This window comes from Triplophysa rosa, linkage group LG5 (genome assembly GCF_024868665.1).
Source record: "Triplophysa rosa linkage group LG5, Trosa_1v2, whole genome shotgun sequence".
NCBI lineage: Eukaryota > Metazoa > Chordata > Actinopteri > Cypriniformes > Nemacheilidae > Triplophysa > Triplophysa rosa.
Window position 1 is genome coordinate 5,044,809 of NC_079894.1, and position 23,098 is coordinate 5,067,906.

General features: G+C 37.7%; 2 protein-coding genes across 3 annotated transcripts; one reads left to right on the forward strand and one right to left on the reverse strand.

Moving 5' to 3' along the window:
- Positions 1-243: 243 nt before the first annotated feature.
- Positions 244-5,053, reverse strand: zgc:113531 (uncharacterized protein LOC541359 homolog). 2 transcript variants are annotated; one of them, XM_057333241.1, is made up of 4 exons: positions 4,959-5,053; positions 4,257-4,605; positions 2,929-3,058; positions 244-1,279 (listed from the first exon to the last, which is right to left on the reverse strand). In XM_057333241.1, the coding sequence occupies exons 2-4, from the start codon at positions 4,590-4,592 to the stop codon at positions 1,116-1,118; spliced, it is 630 nt and encodes a 209-aa protein (XP_057189224.1). In that variant the 5' UTR covers positions 4,593-4,605; positions 4,959-5,053; the 3' UTR covers positions 244-1,115. The 2 variants fall into 2 exon arrangements, with proteins under 2 accessions (XP_057189224.1, XP_057189222.1); XM_057333239.1 differs by lacking the exon at positions 4,959-5,053 and having other exon boundaries at positions 4,257-4,780.
- Positions 1,194-23,055, forward strand: ccdc24 (coiled-coil domain containing 24). The gene is made up of 11 exons (XM_057333238.1): positions 1,194-1,306; positions 5,037-5,134; positions 5,310-5,377; positions 5,572-5,782; positions 7,482-7,651; positions 14,284-14,439; positions 14,795-14,899; positions 17,081-17,135; positions 20,978-21,038; positions 21,539-21,650; positions 21,777-23,055. The coding sequence occupies exons 4-11, from the start codon at positions 5,651-5,653 to the stop codon at positions 22,351-22,353; spliced, it is 1,368 nt and encodes a 455-aa protein (XP_057189221.1). The 5' UTR covers positions 1,194-1,306; positions 5,037-5,134; positions 5,310-5,377; positions 5,572-5,650; the 3' UTR covers positions 22,354-23,055.
- Positions 23,056-23,098: the final 43 nt, after the last annotated feature.

Below are 23,098 nucleotides of genomic sequence, written 5' to 3' on the forward strand. Positions count from 1 at the left end.
TCTTATAAAAAACAGGAAAAATCTGTTAAAAATGACCACTAGAAAAAACACTACTACGGTTAATATCCATTTTAACAATAACCGTGTGTGGTTTATAAGGCATAATGGATATAACATATTTTAGTCCAATTGACATGTATAAGCTGTATATGCAAGCTGTCAGTGTAGAAAAATATAATTTTCCCTTCAAATGTTGCAATGTTGTTGCAATAAACTAGTAGAAAAAGCAACACAAACACGATGCAACTTAACAGTTTACAGGATGATAAAACAAGCCGCATGGATCACTTTTATATTTGTGTACATTCTGTGTCTTTATAACAAATACATGCTTTGAAAAAAATAACATTACCACATCAGTCAATAACCGTCTAAATGGTGATGAAGCAAAAATGAGCCTGCTTTGTTCATATACAGTACAATTCATATATGATTGGTTTCTTTATTGCTACATTAACTGTTTCCATGCCTGCATGACAGTAATGTAAATCATACAGTGTCAAGATACTTTGGTTTCCAGGCTTTGGGAGCAGAATAGGTATATAAATGTACATGCTACTTTAAATCATATAAAAAACACCAACAAAAAAACTTAAAGATAATGATAATAAAGACTAGCGGATAATCCTAACATCTGCAATTGTGAAGCTTAGTGAAAATGCACAACGTGTTTTAAAACAACTTTACCATAGCCACTAAAATACAAATAAACAAGCAAATATGCTCGCTGTGCTATTTTTAACCATGCCAGAAAGGTGTCTCAGACCTAAACTCTATTATCTTTGTCATTTGGGAATGTCCCTCAAGTCAAAAACTCTACTCATAATTCATTTGATTTTTGTATTATGTATAAAACGTTATATGGCAAAGAATGTCATTATTTCTATTTTGAAATAAGTGCTGCTGTTCGTGCTATTACACCAAAAATACAGAATTAAAAAATATTATACCAACTTGTTTTACATTAACAACTGGAATGTTAAGTGGTTAGTTAACATACTGTAAGACAAATGCTAGACAAATAACATGTGTCCTAAACTTATAGGCTAGTCTCTGTTGTGTTCTATTAATAGGGATGGCAGATGTCCCTATGTCTGACCTCTTTTCACACTTTTTCAGAGGCAGTTTTGGACACGCGAACAAGTCGCCAGCAGGTAGCCCTCCCAGTAACCCGCATCCTGCCAGTTGTGACATCGACATTTGGTACAGGAGTCAACCCACACTGCCTCGCCTGCTGGGATCACCTTGGTCCTAGAAGCATCCACATAGCAGTTGGGCCCTGGGGGGAAAAGAGATGATTAGTGAGGTAGTTAAAGGTGATATGGGATATTTGTTCATGTTGATGCCTTATCCCAGACTACTGTTGACATTGCATCATTGGATAAACCAACCTTCAGGAATCAGGATCATCTGTTAGTTTGACCAATGCAATACAGTTTGTCTGATCTTCTTAGTGGTTAAAGCGATAGTTCATCCTAGAATTCAAATTTCTTGTTTATCTACTCACCCTCAGGCCATCCGAGATGTAGGTGATATTTTTTCTTGAGTAGATCAATAAAGAAGCTTTTTAGGTAAATCCGCAGCCCTCTGTGCTTCATATAATGGATGTAAATGGGGTCAAGATTTCTAAAAGCACATAAAGTATATCCAACACAAGCGTCATCACTGCAGCTCCTGGTGACATATTGATGTCTTGTGAAGTGAATCGATTGTTATTTACAATTCTAAGCTGTATTCTGCGATCGGGACGTTTGGCTCAAGCTGTAGAAAACCGCTTCAGTTTACTGCAAAAAATGGTCGATTCGTTTCACAAGACAATATGTCACCAGGCAAATGATGCAGGCGTGTCATGAGTTCCGGTGACGAACGCAGCGTTTTTCGTTTTGATCCAATAGGATACCATCATCTCTGCACGGGAGCTTTCGTCACTGTCATTTGCCGGAAAAACAAGCCTCAGGTTCACGTGCAGCCGACGGATAACAGAAACTAGACATCAACGTTAATAGCGCTGTCAATATGGATATTTCTCTTAAACAAACGCATCCATTCGCTTCAGAAGACCTTTGTTAAGACCACGGAGCCGTGTCGAGCAGTTCTTTGATCGATGGATGCACTTTTTGGAGTTGTTTTAGCTGTCCACATACCTGCCTCATCTCTGCTCCCAGTAAACACTATAATTGCCTTCATGCATTACAGCTAAATTTATAAGACCTGTTCTCTTATTGCATGTACAGAAACTGTGGAGTGGCTCTATGAACACATGGCCCAACATCTGAAAATCAAATGAATTAAATGAAGATATCACATGCAAAGACCAAATGCAAGTGTACCCATCAAACATGTATGGAGGCTACAGGAACGTCCCATTGCATTGGCATGGCACTTGTAATGCACTTAATGCAAATACACATATGTAAAGCTTATTACAACAAGCTTATAATATATGTGACCCTGGACAACAAAACCAGTCATTAGTAGCATGGGTATATTTGTAGCAATAGCCAACAATACATTTTATGGGCCAAAATGGTTGATTTTTCTTTTATGCTAAAAATCATTAGGATATAAAGTCAAGATCATGTTCCAAGAAGATATGTTGTAAATTTCCTACCGTAAATATATCAAAACTTTATTTTTGTGAGTGGATGCAGCAAAAATGGCCGGAAACACGCCTGCTGCTGCCCGCTCTTTGGGAATTACCTACTCAAGTTTGATATCTTGGTAAAGCTTAGAATTTCTACTTTCTGGTTCATTTACTCTCCACAATATCATTACAACGGTAAGCCAATAGACAGCGTTAAAACTAACCTGCTTCTTAGCCATGGCCTGCCTTATGACTGGTTTTGTGGTCCAGGGTCACACACACATACATATATATGTATATATATATATATATATACTTGTTTTTCTATATTCTAAAAAACGTACCATCCTTGCACTCTGGACAGCATTTTCCTTTTTGATAGACTGGGTTAACACATGGTGGAGGGGCACAGTCCGCTACCAGACAATTGACGATACCATCGCTGTCACAAGTGCACTGCTCACACGCTGATGGCTGTAAATAAATGCACAACATGAGATATATTTTTTTGCAATGTAAATTATTATATTCTTTTAGAAGGTTGAATATCCAGACCCAAAACTGCAAGGCTGTAAGCAAAACACATGTTTGTGTTGTGGCAATCCAACAGAGCCTTAATATTTTAAAATGTGAAGAGCATGATCATTCCACCCCCTCCTCGCTGTTTAAGCGGGAGCAGCATTACCACCTGTGGCTCAGCACTGGAAGTCGGGTTAAATGGACTGGAAGAAAAGGATGTCAGCTCAGGCAAAGTGTATTCCTCTGAGTCTGTCAGAAAGCTTCAATTTTCTCCTCGGGGATCCCCCATTAGCCATAATAACCAAATCAGGGAGATAATGAAGCACATATAAGCACTTCTTCCAAGCCTGTGCCACCCGAGATCTTTTATTCTTCAATTCTTCATACGGAGTATTAAATTGCCCTTTATGACAACATTAGATTTGTTCTTTGTCTTGCCCATAAGAACAAAGGAAAGCTTATACTAGGTTACCTGTCTTACATTTAAACTTTCACAATGAAAACTGGCCAGGAATAGATAGATGTATGGAAGAAATTGGCTCAAATCAAACAATTATGTTTCAGAAGTAAGAAACTGTTTTTGTTGACGTTAACAAAAATATATCCCATCCTGCCAAGGCTTTGATTTCTCTAATGCCTACACCAGATAAGAAAACGAGCACAGAAAACATTTTCACACAATACCTGGAAACGTTCTGGACGGGTCATTTTGATCATTAACCACGTGATGGCGCTAAATATTTTGCATTATTCTTTGTGCACAATTCAGTGATTTTGAAACAATATCATGTAAGAACTACTACAACGTTCATGCAGTTGCAAATAAACTTTTTTTATAATTTAGCTAAACTTAAAATAATCAAAGTATATTCTTTAAATATTAAACATTATACTTTTATAGCTAGTATTCTTAAAACAAGTGTTTTTAATTTGGTATTTTGTTAGGCCTGTGATACACGTAACACCAACATTTCAATCGAGAACGTTAATTAGCCCATAATACAACAATGAAAACAAGATCACAGCAAGTGCATGACATCATTAAAAGTTATATTTGTCAAGTCTAAAGGTTTAAATGGTTTTAGAAGGCTACTTTAGTCAATGAATAGCCTACGCATATGTCCCATATTGCTGTGTATTATTTCGACTTTACCTGAAACTGCTGGCCCAGCTCGTAAACTTCGCCGCCGTACTCACAGCCGATCTTCTCGCATCTCGGGCAGCAGTCTGTCGGGTAATGGCTGACATGGATGCAGGCGGCCGGCAGGGATGTGCACTCCGTCCTCGAGCATGCGGGTCCTTCTGCTGTACATTCACACTGAGTACAAGGATCCGAGTCTAAAAAGTACCATTCGCCCACATAGTACACGCTGCCGTTCGCCTCACAGGTCGTCTCGTGCTGTCCGGCGACCGAAAAAGCCAAAGCACACCGTCCACTGATCAGCAGGGTGAGCCAGAGAAAACTCACCATTGGTACACCCATGCCCATCACCGACAAACTTCTAAAAGAGAAAATAAGACTTCTAAATGCACCACGACCATAAATTGTTTTGTTTTCAATAAATAGAGAGTTAACTAAAGAAGGTAAACGTTTGAAAAAGATTTAAAGTTTCATGATCGAAATGAATGCAGGCTGTGCGCGCTTTCAAGGAGCTGTTGCGCGCGGAGTTGAACGCCTCCTGGGTTATGTTTCAACTTACACGTGACAGCCAAATACCAGAATATTGATAGGCGGTGGTTTTATGAGCAATTCACTTCATCGCACATTTGTATATGTTCCCTTGAATTTAAAATGATAATAGTTATTTAAATGTAGGTAGCCTGTTTGAAAATGACAAAGTAAACAAACACATACCATTTAACTCTTTTTGTACTTAACACGCTGCTTTTTCATCTTTGGGTATATGCATTTTTTTGTATTTGTCTTTTAAAGACTATCCCGAGCTTCATCCAATCACATGACTGCGCGAGCTCGTTTCCATAACAGCAGGGGTGTTTACGTCCGGGATACAGGAAGCGGCGTTTGCTCGGGTGAGATCCGTCTGTGGGAATATTTGCTTTTTGTAAAATAATTGCGTAAGCATGTACAGATGCATGGCATTTTAACGTCTTTTTTTTGTTATATGATGTGTAAGTTTACTGCCACCAAAGATTAATGTAGCATTGTTGGTAAAGCCTATCAATCATGCTTATTCGTCATGTTCAGGCTGTCATATCCTCCGTTACTTCGAATATGCTTTTGGACACACGCGCCTGACCCAAAGTTAACTTCCGGTATGTGTTTGGTTATAATACAACAATTTATTTTACATTTATATGAATATTATTTTATATCAAAATTCTATTGTATATTAATTGTATTAAATTAAATTAAAACTACTCAACAGTTATTGATTCTTTGCGGAAGTCCACCGGAAGTTAACTTTGGGTCACACACTTCTATGCTATCTATTTGAATTTATCTCCAGCTACTTCGCCTGCAGTATGGACAAACTGAATGCACATCAGTGATGAGTTTTTGTGCTTGGCTTTGGAAATAGAGGCTTCATGGACAATTTCCAACGCCAACAATCTGTGTGGAATATAGTGAAGGAACATGTTCCCTATTCCGAGCTTCCTGAGATTCGAGCAGTCCTTGGAAATACCCTGGTTGATACGTGCAAAGACTTATATGCAGAGGTAAATGAGTCTTGTATGTCATCTGTCTAGCAAAAGCATACTTGAAAATATATTAAATTAGTTCCAATCACTTAGCTTATTGTCAGTGTTTAAAGTATAGCATTCGTGTTGGATTTATGGTTTTGAAAGACATCATCTGCTCTGAAGCGTAGGCAAGATGAACCCTTGCCGTCAGGGTTACAGTGTTTGGTGCTCTGCATTCATACATGCAACTTTCTTTTATAACTTTTGGCACCAAATAAAAAAGTGTGTTAGTGTCACTTTAAACTAGTTTTGAATTACAGCTCCCAAGAGTGCTTTATCTTACCGAGCCTATAAGTGCCTGGAATGCAAGCCATACCTACATAGATCGGTTTCAGAGCTGGCTCTTTCAACAATTAATTACTTTCCAAAAACTCCATATGTTCTGACTATATACTCACAGACCACCATATGCATATGGAATTTGTGGGAGGCAGCTAGAAAAAAATGATGTGATGCATCCATTTCGTCCTTCCGCTGAACACTAAGTAGGATTTATGACCATGTGTTTAAAAGTCCTATCTGTTTGTTTGTGCACACCTGTTAAATACTTTTAAGATCTATTTCCTTTTTACATGAAAAGGCAATAGCCTAACCATGAATGTATATATTGCATCAAAATGTTTTTTTTTTAGAACAAATCATATTAATATGAATAATCATTATGAAACCTGAGCATATGCCGGCAAAGGATTATTTGATTCTCGACCATTGAATAATCGTTCAATGTAAGTTTCTCTAGTAAGAATTTTTTTGAACTCTGACACTAATGTCTCTGTCTTTGACCTCATTTGAACCCAAGACACACTTCTAACTTTCTGTCAAACGAAGAAGTTTTAAAAACAAGCTTCTTGTTTTTATTTTCTCCCTGTCTCTCTGTTGCCTTGAGTTTGTCACTCGGAAAAGTCATTCAATCAAAAGATAACAGTCAACAAACAAGAAAATAAAAGAGTCTTTCGTATCAAGGTTTAAGACCCCGAATTTAGCTCAGGCAAATTCTCACGGCAACGTCTCTCTGGTGGATGTGCACATCATGAACACCAAGCTCTGCAGAGGCTGCAGTTGAAATGAGAGGAAGGCAGCTAGTCTGTGTTCAGAAGAGTTATTTCGGCTTGAAGCTGGTTTCGTGCAGGCACAGCGGGATCAGTATTCTCAGGGAGCTGTTTTTGCTCCGTCTTGCACTGCTTTCGACAAGCTTTGAAGTGTATTTTCAGAGTCCGAGGGGATGGTTGAAAGTCCCAGGTCAGGTGTGGAGATTGGTAATGGGGAGCAGACTTTGTCTGCCAGAGCCGTGACAGGCTTTCATTTTCGTCTCTGGTTATTTTTCACAGGGGTTTGCAAGCATATTGTAGCGGGGTTTTTTATTCACCCTGACATTTCCTGTAGCTCCAGTGGTAGAACATGGCATTAGCCGTGCCAAGTTCATGGTTCATGGGTTGAGAATGCATTGAAAAAAAATCTATATCTTGGATCTGCCGAATGCAATGAAGTTATAAAACAAGCAGTTTTCTACATGCACTTTAAAGAGATTTCAGATTAGATACACTTGCTGCGATGTCTATATGTATAGTACAGCAGCTTGTAATATAGATTTGAAAAGTGCATTCCATGCAAACCTGAGCCAAATGACAAACTCCTGTAAAGTTCTCTGCGGATTCCCTCCATTGACCTGTTCTAGGTGGAGATGTGGGAGAACATTTGGCTGGAGATCCATTACTCTGAGCAGGGCAGCAGGCCAGAAACCCCAGCGTTCCCTCTGGCTGACCCCCCGGCTATTAAAGAGTTGCTAAAGGCTGAGATTCAACTGTTGCTGCTTACATTGAGGAAAAGAGCAGCCAGACATGGCAGGTAAGGGAAAACACTATACAATCCTCTAATATTACTGATACACCATATTGATTGTCAATAGTAACACCAACACAACGTCATCAAGCCTCAAATATTACAACATCAACTATTTATAGCCAAAACAAGCAAGCAAACTTTATTTATAAAGCACTTTACAACCACCAAAGGAAAATAAATCAAAACTAATACAGACATAAAATACACAATAAAAGACTCCAGACACACTAAAACAATCAAAATGTCAACATCAGGTATTAAAAGCCAAGGCGAACAGATGGGAGAGATTTGAACGAAGAGAGTAAAAAGGCCTGTCTAAAAACCAGGGACAAATCGTTCCACAATTCCAAAATCGCATACTATGACAGTACGTACTGATTTAAAGTACCCATCGACCGTTTAAACAGTACGTTCTATGTAGTATGTGTTTTGGTTGTATGAATACATTTTGGACATCTGCCATGTTTTATTGTCATGTGACCCATATGCTCTTTGACCTATGACGTATTAAAAACAAGCTGTATGTAAGCGTTACTTTAGTCACGAGAAATTCATCCGTCGGTACTTACATTTGAAAAACGGATCAATCCAATCGGTTCTTGGTGGACGAAATCAAGTTCCGCCCTACATTTTTTTCTCTATCGCTACTACAGTTTCATGCCGACTTTAAAGTTTTCCGCTATTTTTATTTGATCAACTTTTGATATTTGATCGTTGCTCAGCTCTCGTGGCATCATGGGATAGAGAAGTGTCCATCCGATGCACATTCACAAATCTCGGCGGAAGCAGTAGACCATCCGGGTATTTCTTGCCTACTGTTTTGTGCATACTGAGGTTTTGGACATACTAGTCATGACTCATAGTGATTTTCGCCTACTATAAAGTAGGAAACTAGGCGATTTCGAATGCAGGGCATACTCTAATAACTTGTACTAATAAAGACTAATACTAATACTAAAGGCTAAAACTAATTAAAAACAGAATTGGAGTTTTGCGCCTTGTAGTCTGTCTGTTTCAGTTTTTATTTTTTCCACATATTTTAATAAAGATTTGCATTTAAGATTTCGATTCAGTTCTAAATGCTCTGTAGTTGCATTTTATTCCAGCATTTGTGTAGTGTTAAAAAACTGAAACAGCAAGTGCATCTGGACCAGTGTTGTGTGCGTTTGTTTACGTGTATTATTAGTATGGTTTTATAAACTAAAGTGGGCCCATTTAGTCCCACGTATTCAAATAGTACATTAACGATTATACTACTACTTAAAATAATTGAAAATATACTTGAACTTTGCTGTAGTATACTTAATAAAATGAACTTGACGTATACTTCAATTTTGTTAACTGTTGTTCAGTCAAAGGTTTCCTTGAATTTTCTTGTTTTAACCTTTTCATGCATTTATTTATTACAAACGCATTTTTCATGGAGTTATTGCCACTGAAATGTATAACAAGAATTTAAAAATGTCCAGTTGAGTGGACAGCATGCGTTTTGTTTACGTTTGAAGAGATACTGTGAACTCTATGCATAAAAGGTTTAATAGAAAATATGTCAATATAGAAAAACCTGAAGCTAATAACATTAAAGCATTATGGAACACTACAATCTTTTTGATAGACATGAATATTAATAACCAATAAGCAACTGTAACTCCAAAGCCACATTCTGAGGTGTCTGTCATCATTGTTTATTAAATATTACACGCATTCCTAAAACTGTTGCAAAGGAAGATCTGAATAACTTGTTTTAACTTGATTTTAATCTGAGTATCCCACGCTTTAACGGCTTTCCCTTACTTGATGAATGAATGTGCTGACCTTAATGGAAACCCCAAGTATTCTGTGTAGCTGCTCGGGGGGTTGAGTTCATAGGTCAGGGCTTTGCTTTTGAAATGTAGCATAGCTTTAAAGAATGCTTGCCGATCAATTATTTACTTTAAAGGCTCAGACAAGGCACAGAAGCAAGACTGTTTCATTAGAATGAAGTGAAGCAGGTTAACTACGTCAGCAGTCAAGACTGCATCTGGTTTGTTTGACAGGTCATGTTCTGTTTAAATTCGAAGTTTACATTTAAATTTGTTGTCTAGTGAGCTACGTAGGTTTTAAAGGTTACTTTGTACCACACAGGCTCACTGTGGGCCCTTGTCTAATGTAACATTAGGAAGGGCATTTAAACGTCCTAAACAAGAAGATATTTACAGGTACCAGTCAGACCAGAGGGGCAATTTCTCTCAGCAACCTGCTAGATAGTGAAAAGAATGTGTGTAGGTTCTAATTTTTAATGTTTCACATGACAAATGATGCATTACTTTTACTTTTGCATGATTTTTTTGCTGGTAAATCCAATTTCGGTCAATTACGTACTGTTTTATTATATTGAATATTATAACTTAATATAATATTATATTAAGTTTGGGTAAATAAAATGCACTCATTTGCGTCATGGCAGTTATGGCACACTATTGTAAGGAGTAGTGCCTGGTTGCATGAATGCCCTTAAGTGAGGGTTTTCCTGCAAAAAAGAATATCCCTAAGGTAAGGGATTTCTTTAAGAGCGTTGCAAGAAAGGTCTTAATCGTCACCCTTACCTAAGTGTTAATACTCAGCATTCCACCATAGTTTCTGTCAAAACACGGCAATGGAGAAACGGTTGCCATATAGTTATGCTATAAAACAAATTTAACATTACACCTACCAAAACATTTGAGTTGCGGACAATATTAACAGTACAGGAAAGAGACAACACTAAAGATGCTAAAGCTTTTATTTTAGATAAATACGCAAAAAGAAAAAACACCCTCTAAATCCGCTATAGACTGTTTCATCTGACGCGCGCATGGACTGCAGGTAACTTCCGGTCTGTGTTTGGCTATAGTGGCTAATAATATAACTATTTATATTTTAATTCATTCATGTTAATATTAATTTATATTATTATTTTATTGTATAATAATTGTATTAAATAAATGATTTGTTGAAATGTGTTGTATGTTCATTTTATTAAATAAACAATTTGTTGATTGGTATTAATGACCGTACGGTACATTGACATCTAGCGGTTGAGTTTGGTATCGCAGTCTAAATTCAAAATATCGGAGGGACAAGTTTAGCCAAGCCGTTTTCTTTTGCTTGTCATCAGAAATAATCTACAGGCATTCTATTGTTTGTCGTGGTCCTCTCATGAACGCACATCGTAAACTGACTGGGAAGAATATGTTGATGAAAGTCGTTATTTTGGTTTCTTTTGCGCACATGAAGTACTCTCGTCGTTTTCAAAACGTGTTTCAAAGACGCATTAAGGTCTTAAACCTAGAATGTCATATGGGTGAGTAAAAAATGACAAAATTCGGATTTTTGAAGGTTATTTTAGTTTACTAAAATTAAAACTTTGAAAACGTTCCTGTACATTGAAATCAAATATTGACCTAAAAATTATTGGAAAAACTTAGCTCAAGGAAAAATTGAAATGTTGCCTCAAAAATAAATTAGATAAATAAATAAAAATAAATAAGTTTAAAGCAGTAAAATTATAATAATAAACAAAAACTAAAATAAAAATTAGTTAATCGTATTCAGCAACATTAAAAATAAACCAATAAATTGTAAAATGACAAAAGCATATAGCAAAATTGCTAAAACTTTCTCAGACTTTGTTTCTTTTATGACGTCACTAATAGCCCTTGCTGTAAATCAGGACAAATGTGGATTACTTCCCTTTCATATTGCTCCAGTTCTGGAGTTTTCCTGGCACCTGACGCAGGCCGAAGCAGGAAACCAAAGACTCAATGGTGTTTTAAGCCCTTTACCATGGGCAAGAGATCTTTTGAAAGGAATTGATTTAATGGATCTAGTTAGCAGCATTTTACCCTCCTTGTCAAATAGCTCCCCTCCCTCTTGTGTGGTCTGAGTTCTTGTATGTGTGATTTGTTGTGGCTGTTTGCAGTCAAGCTGCACCTGTTTCTTTATGCTGTAGCCTCCGCTGAATGGGCTTTGAGAGGGAACCTTAGTTCATCTGTGTGAACTGCAAATGGCCGAGTCTTTAAAAGCCAACCAAAGAAAGGTTCCTAAATCTCTGGAGAATGATACGACACAATCAGCTCAGGAAGGCCGCAAAGAGAAACTTGTGTGCACAGCGCAGTGTGTTTCACATGTAAGTGATTTATCAGTGCAGATGGAGGGGCGTTTTCAAAGGGCCTCTTTTTTTATACCCGTATGCATTGTTGGATTTTTCATTCTCAACGTTTTGACGTGGCGGCTCTTCTGTGCCATCTTTGTTGGCAGGGGCGGATTCTTGTCCCTGTGAACACTGCTCATAGATCTGTGCCCACAATGTAGCCTCTGTTTCTGTCATTACCCCCCCTTTCCCGTACGAGCAGAACAGAGATTTCAGATTCTGCTTGTACCGAGCTGAGTCAGAGAAACTTGTTAATGTGTCTCCTGGCTCTTTTCATCAGGCTACAAAAGTCACACAAACATGTAAACTGTATCCTGTGAAAAAGAAAGGCTTGTCCTGTGAAAGTGGGACAATAAGTGATACACAACACTACGATGTGATTAATGGCATTTGGTTAGAAAAGACCTTTAGCTTGGCTTATCTTTGTTGGATTTCAGGCTGTTCAAGCAAACGTTATCCTGTAATATAGCTCTTCTGCCTCATATGTTAGTATTATTGTTTAAGGGGAGGTTAGAAGGAACCGGTGGATTTGGTTAATGGTGCTTAAATAAAGCTGTCAGTCTGCGATTGTTTTTTAAATTTAAACTTTCCTTCCGAATGAAACGCTGAATGTCTGCCTAATGCAAATCTTTATTTCTTCTTTCCAATAATATATACAAAAAGGCGTCCATTTTAATTCCTATGAAGTGGTCTTAGATTAGCGAATGAAAACATCACTTTTGAGTGAGTAGAACTCTGTTGTACCCTTTTTACTGACAACCGAAAAAAAATGTGCTGCTTTAATATTGTATTATATTAGATCCGATTACATTCTGCGTTTTCAGTAGACATTTAGAGTTTTATTGTTATAATGATTCACTTTTAGAGTACAAAAGTAGATTAAAAACAGACTCTGCAAGCGTCTTTAATGAGTCACCTGAGACAAATTTGAACAGTTCTTTATGGAGATTTTTGGGGGGAAAGAGCTGAAAGTGAATTTTGTTAAAAATGAAATCTGATTAAGGTATACGTTTTGTTTCATTGGTTTAATAAAGCAAAATCTTTTCGTCCCATTAGTTTTCTCTCGAAAACTTGCTTAAAGGAGGAGTATTAAACATTTCTCTCACACAACTATTGTTTGATGGAGATTCAATATGTAAAGAGTTAATTTGCAAAAATAGATAACTCAAAAATCATGTTTTTTTATTGTGCATTCCAAAACTAAAGTTGGGTTGTTTTGATTAAGTAATAATAACTCAATCAAAAAACATAAACAAACGTTACTGCACATGCACGCTTTTGTGGCCCAAATTTAACTTCGGGCCAGGCGCGTGCATGCAATGAAACCGTGTATACATTGTCATAAAAAAGGTACAAAAGCTATCACTGGGGCTGTACCCTTTAATGTTAAGGTGAATATTTGGTACCAATGAATACATTTGAGGTACTAATTTGCATTCTTTAGGTGCAAAAGTGTGCTGTAAAAATACACAGTTTTTTTCCAACAGTGTATGTACGTACATAAAATTATGTGCATTTTATTAAAAAAAAGGTTGTGTCGAAATGAAGTAAGTTGTTTAGATTTGGGATGGAATGAGGTTAAGTAAATTATGACAGACTTTTCATTTTTGGGTGAACTGTTCCTTTAATACATGCACCCAGTGTTGGGTGTAACTAGTTACTAAGTAATTCGCTACTGTAATTTAATTACTTTTCTCTTGTAAAAAGTAAAGTAAGGGATTACTCTTATTTTTTCTGTAATGTAAAGTTACTTCTGATGCAATTCAGCTAAATACTGTGTAGTATATACAATAGTGGAAATGACATCAAAATTCTAAGTCTAACTTTAAAACGTATGCTTTAATGTATCCTTCTCACATTTGTGATACTTTGGTCAGTTAATAATACTACTTTATGTGGTTTTATATTATTTATTTGAATGAATTAAAAGAGCCGTTTCATGTCTATCCTTGAATCACTTAACTAATCACATCTAATCAAGGTTGATGTAGGATAAATAGAAAGTAATTAGTTATTAAATACTTTGTGGATAGAGTACTTTGTAAAGTAATCTAATTACCCTATTGAATATGTAATTAGTAACTAGTAATTATTTACTTTTTCAGAGTAACTGTTGGCACAGCCATCCCCAAAAGAGCTAGAAATGCCTGTTCTCATAACGGAGGATAAAAACTTAGCACACAGACAGTCAAAGATTCGTTTTGCCTACATGCACCATCTCATTGAGAGTGAACAGTGGCCATTTATTAATGATTGTGCACCGGTGTGTCACCCCGCCCACTTCCAGAAACTAGTTCACAGGATCAATTGAGAACATATACAATGACATAAATCAACAGTAACTTACCCAATACTGCATGCACCCCTGGTTAAGTATTACTGTGCTAGATTTTCGCACTGAGACTGTGGTGTCACTGTCTACTTCAACGGTCTGTCATTCTCACTGTCATTAAATATGTGTCAGGGACGCTGAGGAGATCATGACCCAGTACAGTCCCGCTGTGGTGAGTTATGCACTGGGCAGCAGTAGCGCACAGAGGCAGAAGAGTCCCGACACCTGGTGTGAGACTGCCAAATCACCTTCTAGACCCCCATCAAGCTTGAGCGAGATTGGGAGCAGGTCAGTGTCTCAAAACATAACTGGTTGCGAATTAAGCATTCTGTAATCACTCCCCTCCATTTCCACTCCATTCCATTTTAAGCTTTCTTTTATGCTGTTTTGGGGACATTTTGGAAAAACTACACACGTGTCAAAACTTTAATAAAATGTTCTGTGTATTTTCTTAAATTCTGCAAATCTTTAACGTTGCGTATGTTTGCTTGTCTTTTCAATTAAACGCCAAATCCCATCTTTAATCTGTCTTTAATTCTGACCCGCCAACAAGCCAACTCCTCTCCGCAGGGAATTGATAATATTGTCCTCTAGATGAAGAGAATTTGTAACATTGTCCATGTGATTACATCTCTTTTCTCAGATCATACTCCAGCCTCTCATCTCACTCCAGCTGCGAGGACGAGATCAGAGCTTTAAAACGCAAGTTAAACATCACCCATATAGATGAGGTGGTGTCCCATCTCAGGTGAGATCTTTCAGAATGAAAGTCAGAATGTGTGCGGCAGTATCGCTTTAGCACATTATAAAAACTTTGTACAACACAGTAAAATGTCAGGCGTAATCCCATTCACATAACAAATCCAATTACTTTTTTTATCAGGCAGATAATATCAGAATCATTTGTTTACACCCCAGGCAGTGTGCATAACACAATGGCTTTTTAGCCAGCAAAATTGTTGGTTTGCTCCTGTTGTGCCGTGCTGAAGTTATTATTGTGGAGCGCACATTCCTCAGGGTCCAATTCTCCGTGCTTTGCTCATCGCGTGCTCCTACTGGCAGTGGATCCAGACCAGACAAGCGTCTTGTGCAAACAAGCACCTTCTCACCTTCTCTTTCCATCTTTCCATCACAGCTTATACATTATTGTACATCCAGGACTGTATCACTTATTATCTAATATCCAAACAGCCAATCATTTACTACCACACTGTAAAAAATGATTTGTTGTTTTTTGTTGTTTCAACTTAAAAAAATAAGTTACCTTGTTGCATTAAAATTTTAAGTTAGTTCAACTTAAAAATATTAGTTCACTTAATGAATTTGTTGCAAACTCGTTGTGTTGACTAATATTTTTAAGTTGAACTAACTTAAAATTTTAAGGCAACAAGGTAACTTATTTTTTTTAAGTTGAAACAACAAAAAACAACAAATCATTTTTTACAGGGCATGATCATGGTTCATCACCACAATACTTTTGTGCGGGTTTACACTCGAAGCTCCTCTCCCACTGAACCCCTCTGCTACCCTCTCTTCCCCATATCCTCCCCGTTCTGGATCTGCAGGTCTCCACCCAGCCAAAAGGAATGCACACAGTAAGCCCTGCTCAGCAGGAAAGCAGGGTACTGAGATAGAGGGAGGGTAATTAGTGCGACGCTCGATCCATCAGAACAAAAGGCTCCATTGTGATCAAATGAATAGCAGACCCGACATATGTAAGATTCCTCAGCCTTAAAAGAAAATTGAAGGGAACTACGACGGTCATGTAATAGAGAAAAACTAGGCCAGTCTTCATCTGCACGCTGACCTGTTCTCTGCAAAATATTTCAGACCTCTACAACTCAACATTTTCTAGTGACTTGTTAACAGTGTTCATGAAGCAGTATTTTGAGTAAAGAAAACATCGAAAGAAAGTAAAAACGAGAAGTTGAAAAGGACTGTATGAAATGTAACTGTACCACAAATGAAGTTTAGAATCATAGTATTTGGCATATGTCCACTTTGTTTTAATGTAAACATGCATTACAGCTAACATGGGTTTCACAAATGATGATTTGTGATTTGAGAATTTTGTTTGCTTCTGTGGAAGTATGTTTTCTTATGCAATAATATAATTTTTGGTTATGTCATAACCAGTGTTGGGTAAGTAAAAGTAATTAGTTACTAATTACATATTCAATAGTGTAATTAGATTACTGTACAAATTACGCTCTCCAAAAAGTATTTAGTTACTTATTACTAATTACTTTCTATATCAACCTTGATTAGTTAAGATTAGATTAGATTAGATTCAACTTTATTGTCATTGCACATGTACAAGGCAACGAAATGTGACCTCTGCATTTAACCCATCCAGAGAGTAGTGAACACACGCACAGCAAGTGGTGAACACACGTACCCCCGGAGCAGTGGGCAGCTATCACTGCAGCGCCCAGGGAGCAAGTAGGGGTAAGGTGCCTTGCTCAAGGGCACCTCAGTTGTTACCCGCCGGCCCTGGGAATCGAACCGGCAACCTTCTGGTCACGAGTCCGACTCTCTAACCATTATACCACAACAAAACGGCTCTTTTAATTCATTTCAAATATAAAAACATAAAGTAGTATTATTAACTGACCAAAGTATTACAAATGTGAGAATTATACATTAAAGCACGGATTTTAAAGTTAGACTTTGAATTTTGATGTCAATTCCACTATTGCACACACATATATTACACAAAGTATTTGGTTTAATTACATCAAAAGTAACTGTAATTAAATTACAGAAAAAATAAGAGTAATCCCTTACTTTACTTTTCCAAGGGGAAAGTAATTAAATTACAGTAACTAATTACTTAGTAACTAGTTACACCCAACACTGGTCATAACTACGTTTGCATCTCACTGTATATTAAATCCTTTATTAAAGCGTGACGTAATTTGATTGACAGATCCGTCCTGACTGAAGAATATGATGTCATGGAGAGAGATGTGCGGGTCCTGAAGGTAAGGGTTCATTTGGGGTTTCGATCTATATGCGAATTACTTTAATAACTTAATATCTGTGTCGCTTGTGAGTGGTTGCTAGGGCATTGCTATGCTGATGCTACTGTACAATATTTGGGTAGTTGCTAGGGTGCTTCCCTAATTGGCTGCTACATGGTTGCTTACTGGCCTGTGTTAAAAGACCACACTCTGGGGCTGTGTGCGAAATCGCCCCCCATAGCCTCATTTACTATGCCCTACATAAGTTTACTACTATAGTCCATTTGAAGGGCAGAATGAAAATGACTGAGTAAATTGGACACTTAGGGCTGCAGGTGCCATCGTCTGCCAAGACAGGAAAATTAATTTAGCGCAAGCCTCACAATTTATGGCTAGCGGCTAGCTGTGATGTATATCGGTTGTACATTATTATTGTGATGGACCATGTGATTGAACGAGTGCACTTAATCATTTACAATGTGAATTCAGGCGCCACTAAAAATGGATGTTCCCTCAAATACACTACCGCCAAAAGTTTTGGGACAGTTGAGTGCAAAATACATGTTTTTCATGACAAAACTAACATTTTATTATTTTTTTTTTAAATGGATGACTTTGACTGAATAATGAAGAAAGAACAGCCAATAAGAGCACAGAATAGAAGGAAATTTTCGGATGAGGTCAGAGTTTAGTGGTGCATGGGGCAAGAGGGGGCAGGGGGGTCGGGAGGGGGGAGTTTAGCTTCACACATCTGCTCGTGCGTGAGGTTAAAGCGCGCGAGCAGACCATCTACAAATGCATTTGCTATTTAAACAAAGTGGCCCAGGACGGGAAAATAGAACTGCGTCGGGCTGAAACTAGCAAAAACGCCTTGCGCCGTGTACGATAGGGCCCTCTGTGATATTCTGATCCCCACATATAAAATCTGTTTTGCATAGCAATATCTGAAGGATAAATGAGCAGTCTTAGTGTGTCTCAATGATCAGATCAGATATTAAAGTAGACTGTGGATCTGATTGGTTCAGCCCTCAACGTTTTCCATCTATGCAGCCAAATGCACAATGTAAGATTGATCTCTTCTGAATCAGCCAGAGGCACTCCAGGTTTACACCACATTCTTTCTCTGCGTCGTTGTCTTCTCTTTCAAATGATAGAGATTTGCCACAGATGTGAGGCCTTTCAGTGCCAAGCAGATGGAAATTTGTTTGTATCCCAGGCTTTTTGTCCAGACTGCTGGACACATACCATTGGCATCCTGTTCAAATTCATGTTCATATTCATGTCCACTGCTGTTCTGTTTTACATCATTAGGCAAGGTATTTACAAAGTATCAAACAAGGCTGTGTTATTTTTAACAACAAACCATTACCTTGGATGGTGAAGGAAGATTAGTTCATCGAAAAACGAAACTTTTGTCATTTCCTCATCCTGATGTTGTTTCATATGATGTTCTTCTGCGTTACACAAAAGGAGAAATTTCAAACGATACACTGTGTGTTTTCATGTAGTTACAGTGAATATGTAAAAGCATCATATACAGCCGCAGAAAAACAACAACCGAGAGACCATTCTAAATTGTCATTTAATCATATTTCGATATTGTGTCCATTTCAGTCCAGTGTCTGTTAAATGTCAACAAAATCAAACCTCTAGGGTGACATAAAGTCATCCAACAGCAAATGTGAAAGACTGACAGAATGAAAAGACACATGAACACTGTGGTAAAAATCCAGGTTATCACATAAAAAAGGATTTTTAAACTTTTCCTAAATACAGTACATGTACAAAGTTGACTGGCTTAAAAGTGAATATGAATAGAAAAAATACAGAGCATCTTATTTGTCAAGTTTTCATTTTCTGCAAATAGATAAAAATGAATATTTTTATGTGAAATTTTGGAGAAATGTTGTTAGCAGTTCACAGAATGAAACAAAAATGATCATTTTTACCTAAACACAAATGATCTGTACTGTATAGTATGTATCATAAAATTAGTCCCTACAGCTCATGCATTATAGTTTAAATCTTCTTTAACAGTAATTTTACTGATATTTTTACAGATTTTTTGCATGTTTTTAAAATACGGTAACAAACGGAAAATTACAGGAAAAAAACACAAAAAAACAGAAGCCCCAGAGAAACATGTCAGACGTAATTTTACGTTAAAAAAATGTTATTCTACAGAATTTTACTTGTGCCTCAGGTGCCGGATTTATTTACAGTTTAACTTTGAATGAGGAACAGAACCAAATCAGAAATTAGCCAAGAATATACAGTAGTCCTTGATGTAAACATGCTGACCAGCCCAAAGAGAGACGTCTGCTCAGTTGTTCTCCATACTGAGGTAATAGCAGTGAGTGTTTCATTAAGAGCTTTCTGTCTCACTGCCTTACTCTACTCATTTCAGTGATCTGCCTCATAACTGTGGCTTTGGGATGTCTTTTCCAGCTCTCTTCTGGGGTTACTACACTGCCCACAGACCACAGGCCTTAAATAAAAAGTCTCCTGTATTCTGGCAATGAGGAGCCTTTCCTCTGCGAGCTCTGTTTTTCTTTTATTCAAAATGAGTGTGTAATGATAGTACGCGCTAGACAGTAAACAAGTCTAACATGACATCGCTGAAACTCAAAGCAAATAAACTGTAGCTGTAGGCAGATTGGTCTAATAATAGTACTCCCCTGCCATCCATAATATAACATGTTGGCTAATGGAGATCCATGGCTTTGCAGCAGAAGCATGTGGTTTGAGGTCTGGAGTGGAAGAGTCTCTTTATAAGAGTGGGACACAGCTGTGGAATCGTTCAGTTCAGCGTGAACTTCAGGATTGAAAACTCACTTTGATAAGTTAGAAACAAAACTGCTTCAGTCGTACTGGTGCTGGATTGTGGAAAAACCTCAGGGATTCACACAAATGTGATAGTGAGGAAGTATAATATTGAGGCTCGCTTCGCTGGGAATCAAATTCCAGATTGTATCAGGCAAAAATCTGCGATCTAAACCTATGAAAAGGTTTCTCATGCAGAGAGAACCATAAACACAGCACAACGACTCTTGCATGACGTTCAGGTTTTTCTTACTCGGCCAATGTTTACGGGTCTAGTGGACATTAATCTGCACAGTCACTTGGCATCTACAGATGTATAGCTGCAGAGGAATTTAGTTTCATAGCAGTCCAATTGTATATTTCATAAGACGCAATATACAGTAAGTATTGTATAATATGCAATATCTTTACTTACTTTACAGTAAGTAAAGATATTGGACCAAAAATATAAGCTGCACAATATTCTGTATTTACAAAGTAAACGACAATCTATGAACTTTCACTGATTTTAATAGCCTGACATATATCTTACAAATGACACAGAATGATGGCGAATGATGGTATTCACAATAAGTTTTCCAATATTATCACTCCAATTGGCAAAATTGGCGAAAAGCTAATTTGTTTGGCAAATGTTATGTTTGGAAAAACGTCAAGGAATTCAAAACCTTTATGGTGAGAGAGAGAGAGAGAGAGAGAGTTTAATAGTGTGGCTTGCTTTGCCGCCTCAGGGTCTTGGTGGCTTGCAATCAAATTCCAGATTGTATCAGGAAATTCCTCAGTAGAAAATCAAGGGATCTGAAACTCATGCAACGAGAACCACAAAAACACAGCACAACATAATGAACAACAGAGAGACTGAAAAGTTCTGGTCCCAGCTAAAGTTTGAAGAAACTCATAAGCTAAACATGAACTAAAAATCTAAACTGTTGCCTGGCAGTGATCGGCAAGTATTTGTTTTGGATTTCTTTTCATTAGATGTTCCAATGATGTCAGTATATTGACTTACACATGTAATGACAGAGGTTGTGTGTTCACAGGAGAACATAATGAGAGCCAACAGGCAAAGAGGACCTGTGTCTCCTGAACCCACTGTAGCAGGTATGTACTGAAACATTGTTATAAGTCTTGACAAAAGAATTGAAATCGCATGTCAAACTCTCAGAAAAAAGCCATCTGGGAGTACTTAAACCACAATATAAAGACATTGCATTGTTTGAGGGCACATTTTATCGCCGCATTCTGCAAACCCGCTGGTCTTCTATACAGGGTCAAGAGAGGTCTGGCGCTTGTCCCATGTTACTGTACATCATAATGATTATTAAAAACATATTGTTTTTGAATGTCACTGTAAGTGTAAAAAAGTGGGTTTTTGAATTGTGCATCACCACCACCTAGTGGTTCAGTTCTGAATTCTTTTGTTTTTCCGTTTTTTCCTCTGGATGAGTAAAAATGTGGGGCAATGTGTGATGCGCAGTTTTTTTTTTTATTGACAGTTTCGTTCGTCTGTACTGCAGAAAATGCATTTTTAAAAGGTTTGTGGTGGAGCCGGCCGCTAAGCTGTCCGTCACCGAGTTCTTGTTTTCTCTGCTGTCTTTCAGAACTCAAAGAGGAACGAAGGATCATTCAAAGAGATCTGGAGGTCCAGAGTTTGATGCGCAGCTCCTGTACCACAAACAGTCTGACTATAAAAAAAACACAAATTCAGCTCAGGTTAGACTGCATGTCTGTGAAAATCTCTAAAAGAATCCCCAGAGGATCTTGGAAAGGTTCTTTCGGTACACATTTACTGAGATGTTATTATTTCTTGTGATTATTTAAAAATACTTGTTCTTACAGGGAAACACGTGAACTTGCTTCGTCTCCACATAATTCAGAAAGGATGCCAGATGCAAACCATCAAACAGTTGCGTCTGGAATTTACTCATTTCATTTGAAACCCTGTCCACCCGAAGACCACTTTAGGACGTCTGTTTCATCCAAACAGAGAAATCGACTCCTCCCGAGCTCTTCACCACCCCTAGTCTCACCCTCAGACACTACACAGCACAGAACACAAGAGCCATGTTTAAATCACGACCATTCCAACCACGAAAAGTTGTTCTCCGGAAAGTCTATAAACCTGATAGACGGCAACATCTCAAATGTTGAATTAAACTCCCTCAGTTCTGCTCTGGAACATGGAGATATGTCCAAAAAGTACAGAGGGACTTCTGCCTTCAGACTAGTTCCAGCAGCCTCAGCCGGAGAGTCTGAAGCTGCCAAAGACCTCATAAAGCTGGGGGTGACCAAAGACAGTGAACTTGGCCTTCTCCAGCCCGCTCCCCCTGCAGTGCAGAGAACAGCCAGCAGGGGGCTGAGGGGGAGCAGACGCTTGTGTGTTCCTCAGCCTGACAGTCTGCTCAGTTCTCTGTGACATTTACAGGTCGTCCTGACATGGTTTACTTTGTCAGTGTGACATGTGAAAGCTGGTGTTTAAGGTAATTCAAGTCATTTGGCAGTAGTCTATGAGAACTGAATCACATGGTACACAGTCACCTGAAAATTGCCCCCTTAAAGTTTTTTTTTATAAATCAAATTGGCTTTACAAGTAATTTTAAGTTACTGGTGAGTTGCTGTCGTTTAATAGTAGGAAGTTGAAATTGCTCAACGTGATAAGTTGACTTAATGTAAAAACATGTAAGAAAATTGAAATAGTAGTAAGTTGAAATGACTTAAAGCCAATTAAAATTTTAAGGCAGCGAAATAAGTGTTTCAGAAGTACAGATACTAGTTTTTTTCTAAAGTAAAGGTATAGTTCACACAAAAATGAAAAGTCTGTCATTTCATTTCAAAGTCATTTCAAACCTGTATGACTTTCTTTCTTCTGCAGAACAGAAGATATTTTGAAGAATGTCGGTAACCGGATAACATTGTTTGATGTGCATTGGTTTCGTGTCCATACAATAGAAGCGAATGGGTATCACCTTTGTTGCGTTACCAACAATCTTCAGAATGTCTTTTGTCTTCTGCAGAAGAAAGAAATTCATACAGGTTTGAAATGACAAGAGGGTGGGCAAATGATGACAGAGTTTTCATTTTTGCGTGAACTACTTTGTTACTTCAAATTTGTTTACATTTTATAATGGAGAAGTTAATATCAAATTGTTCAGGGCAATTGT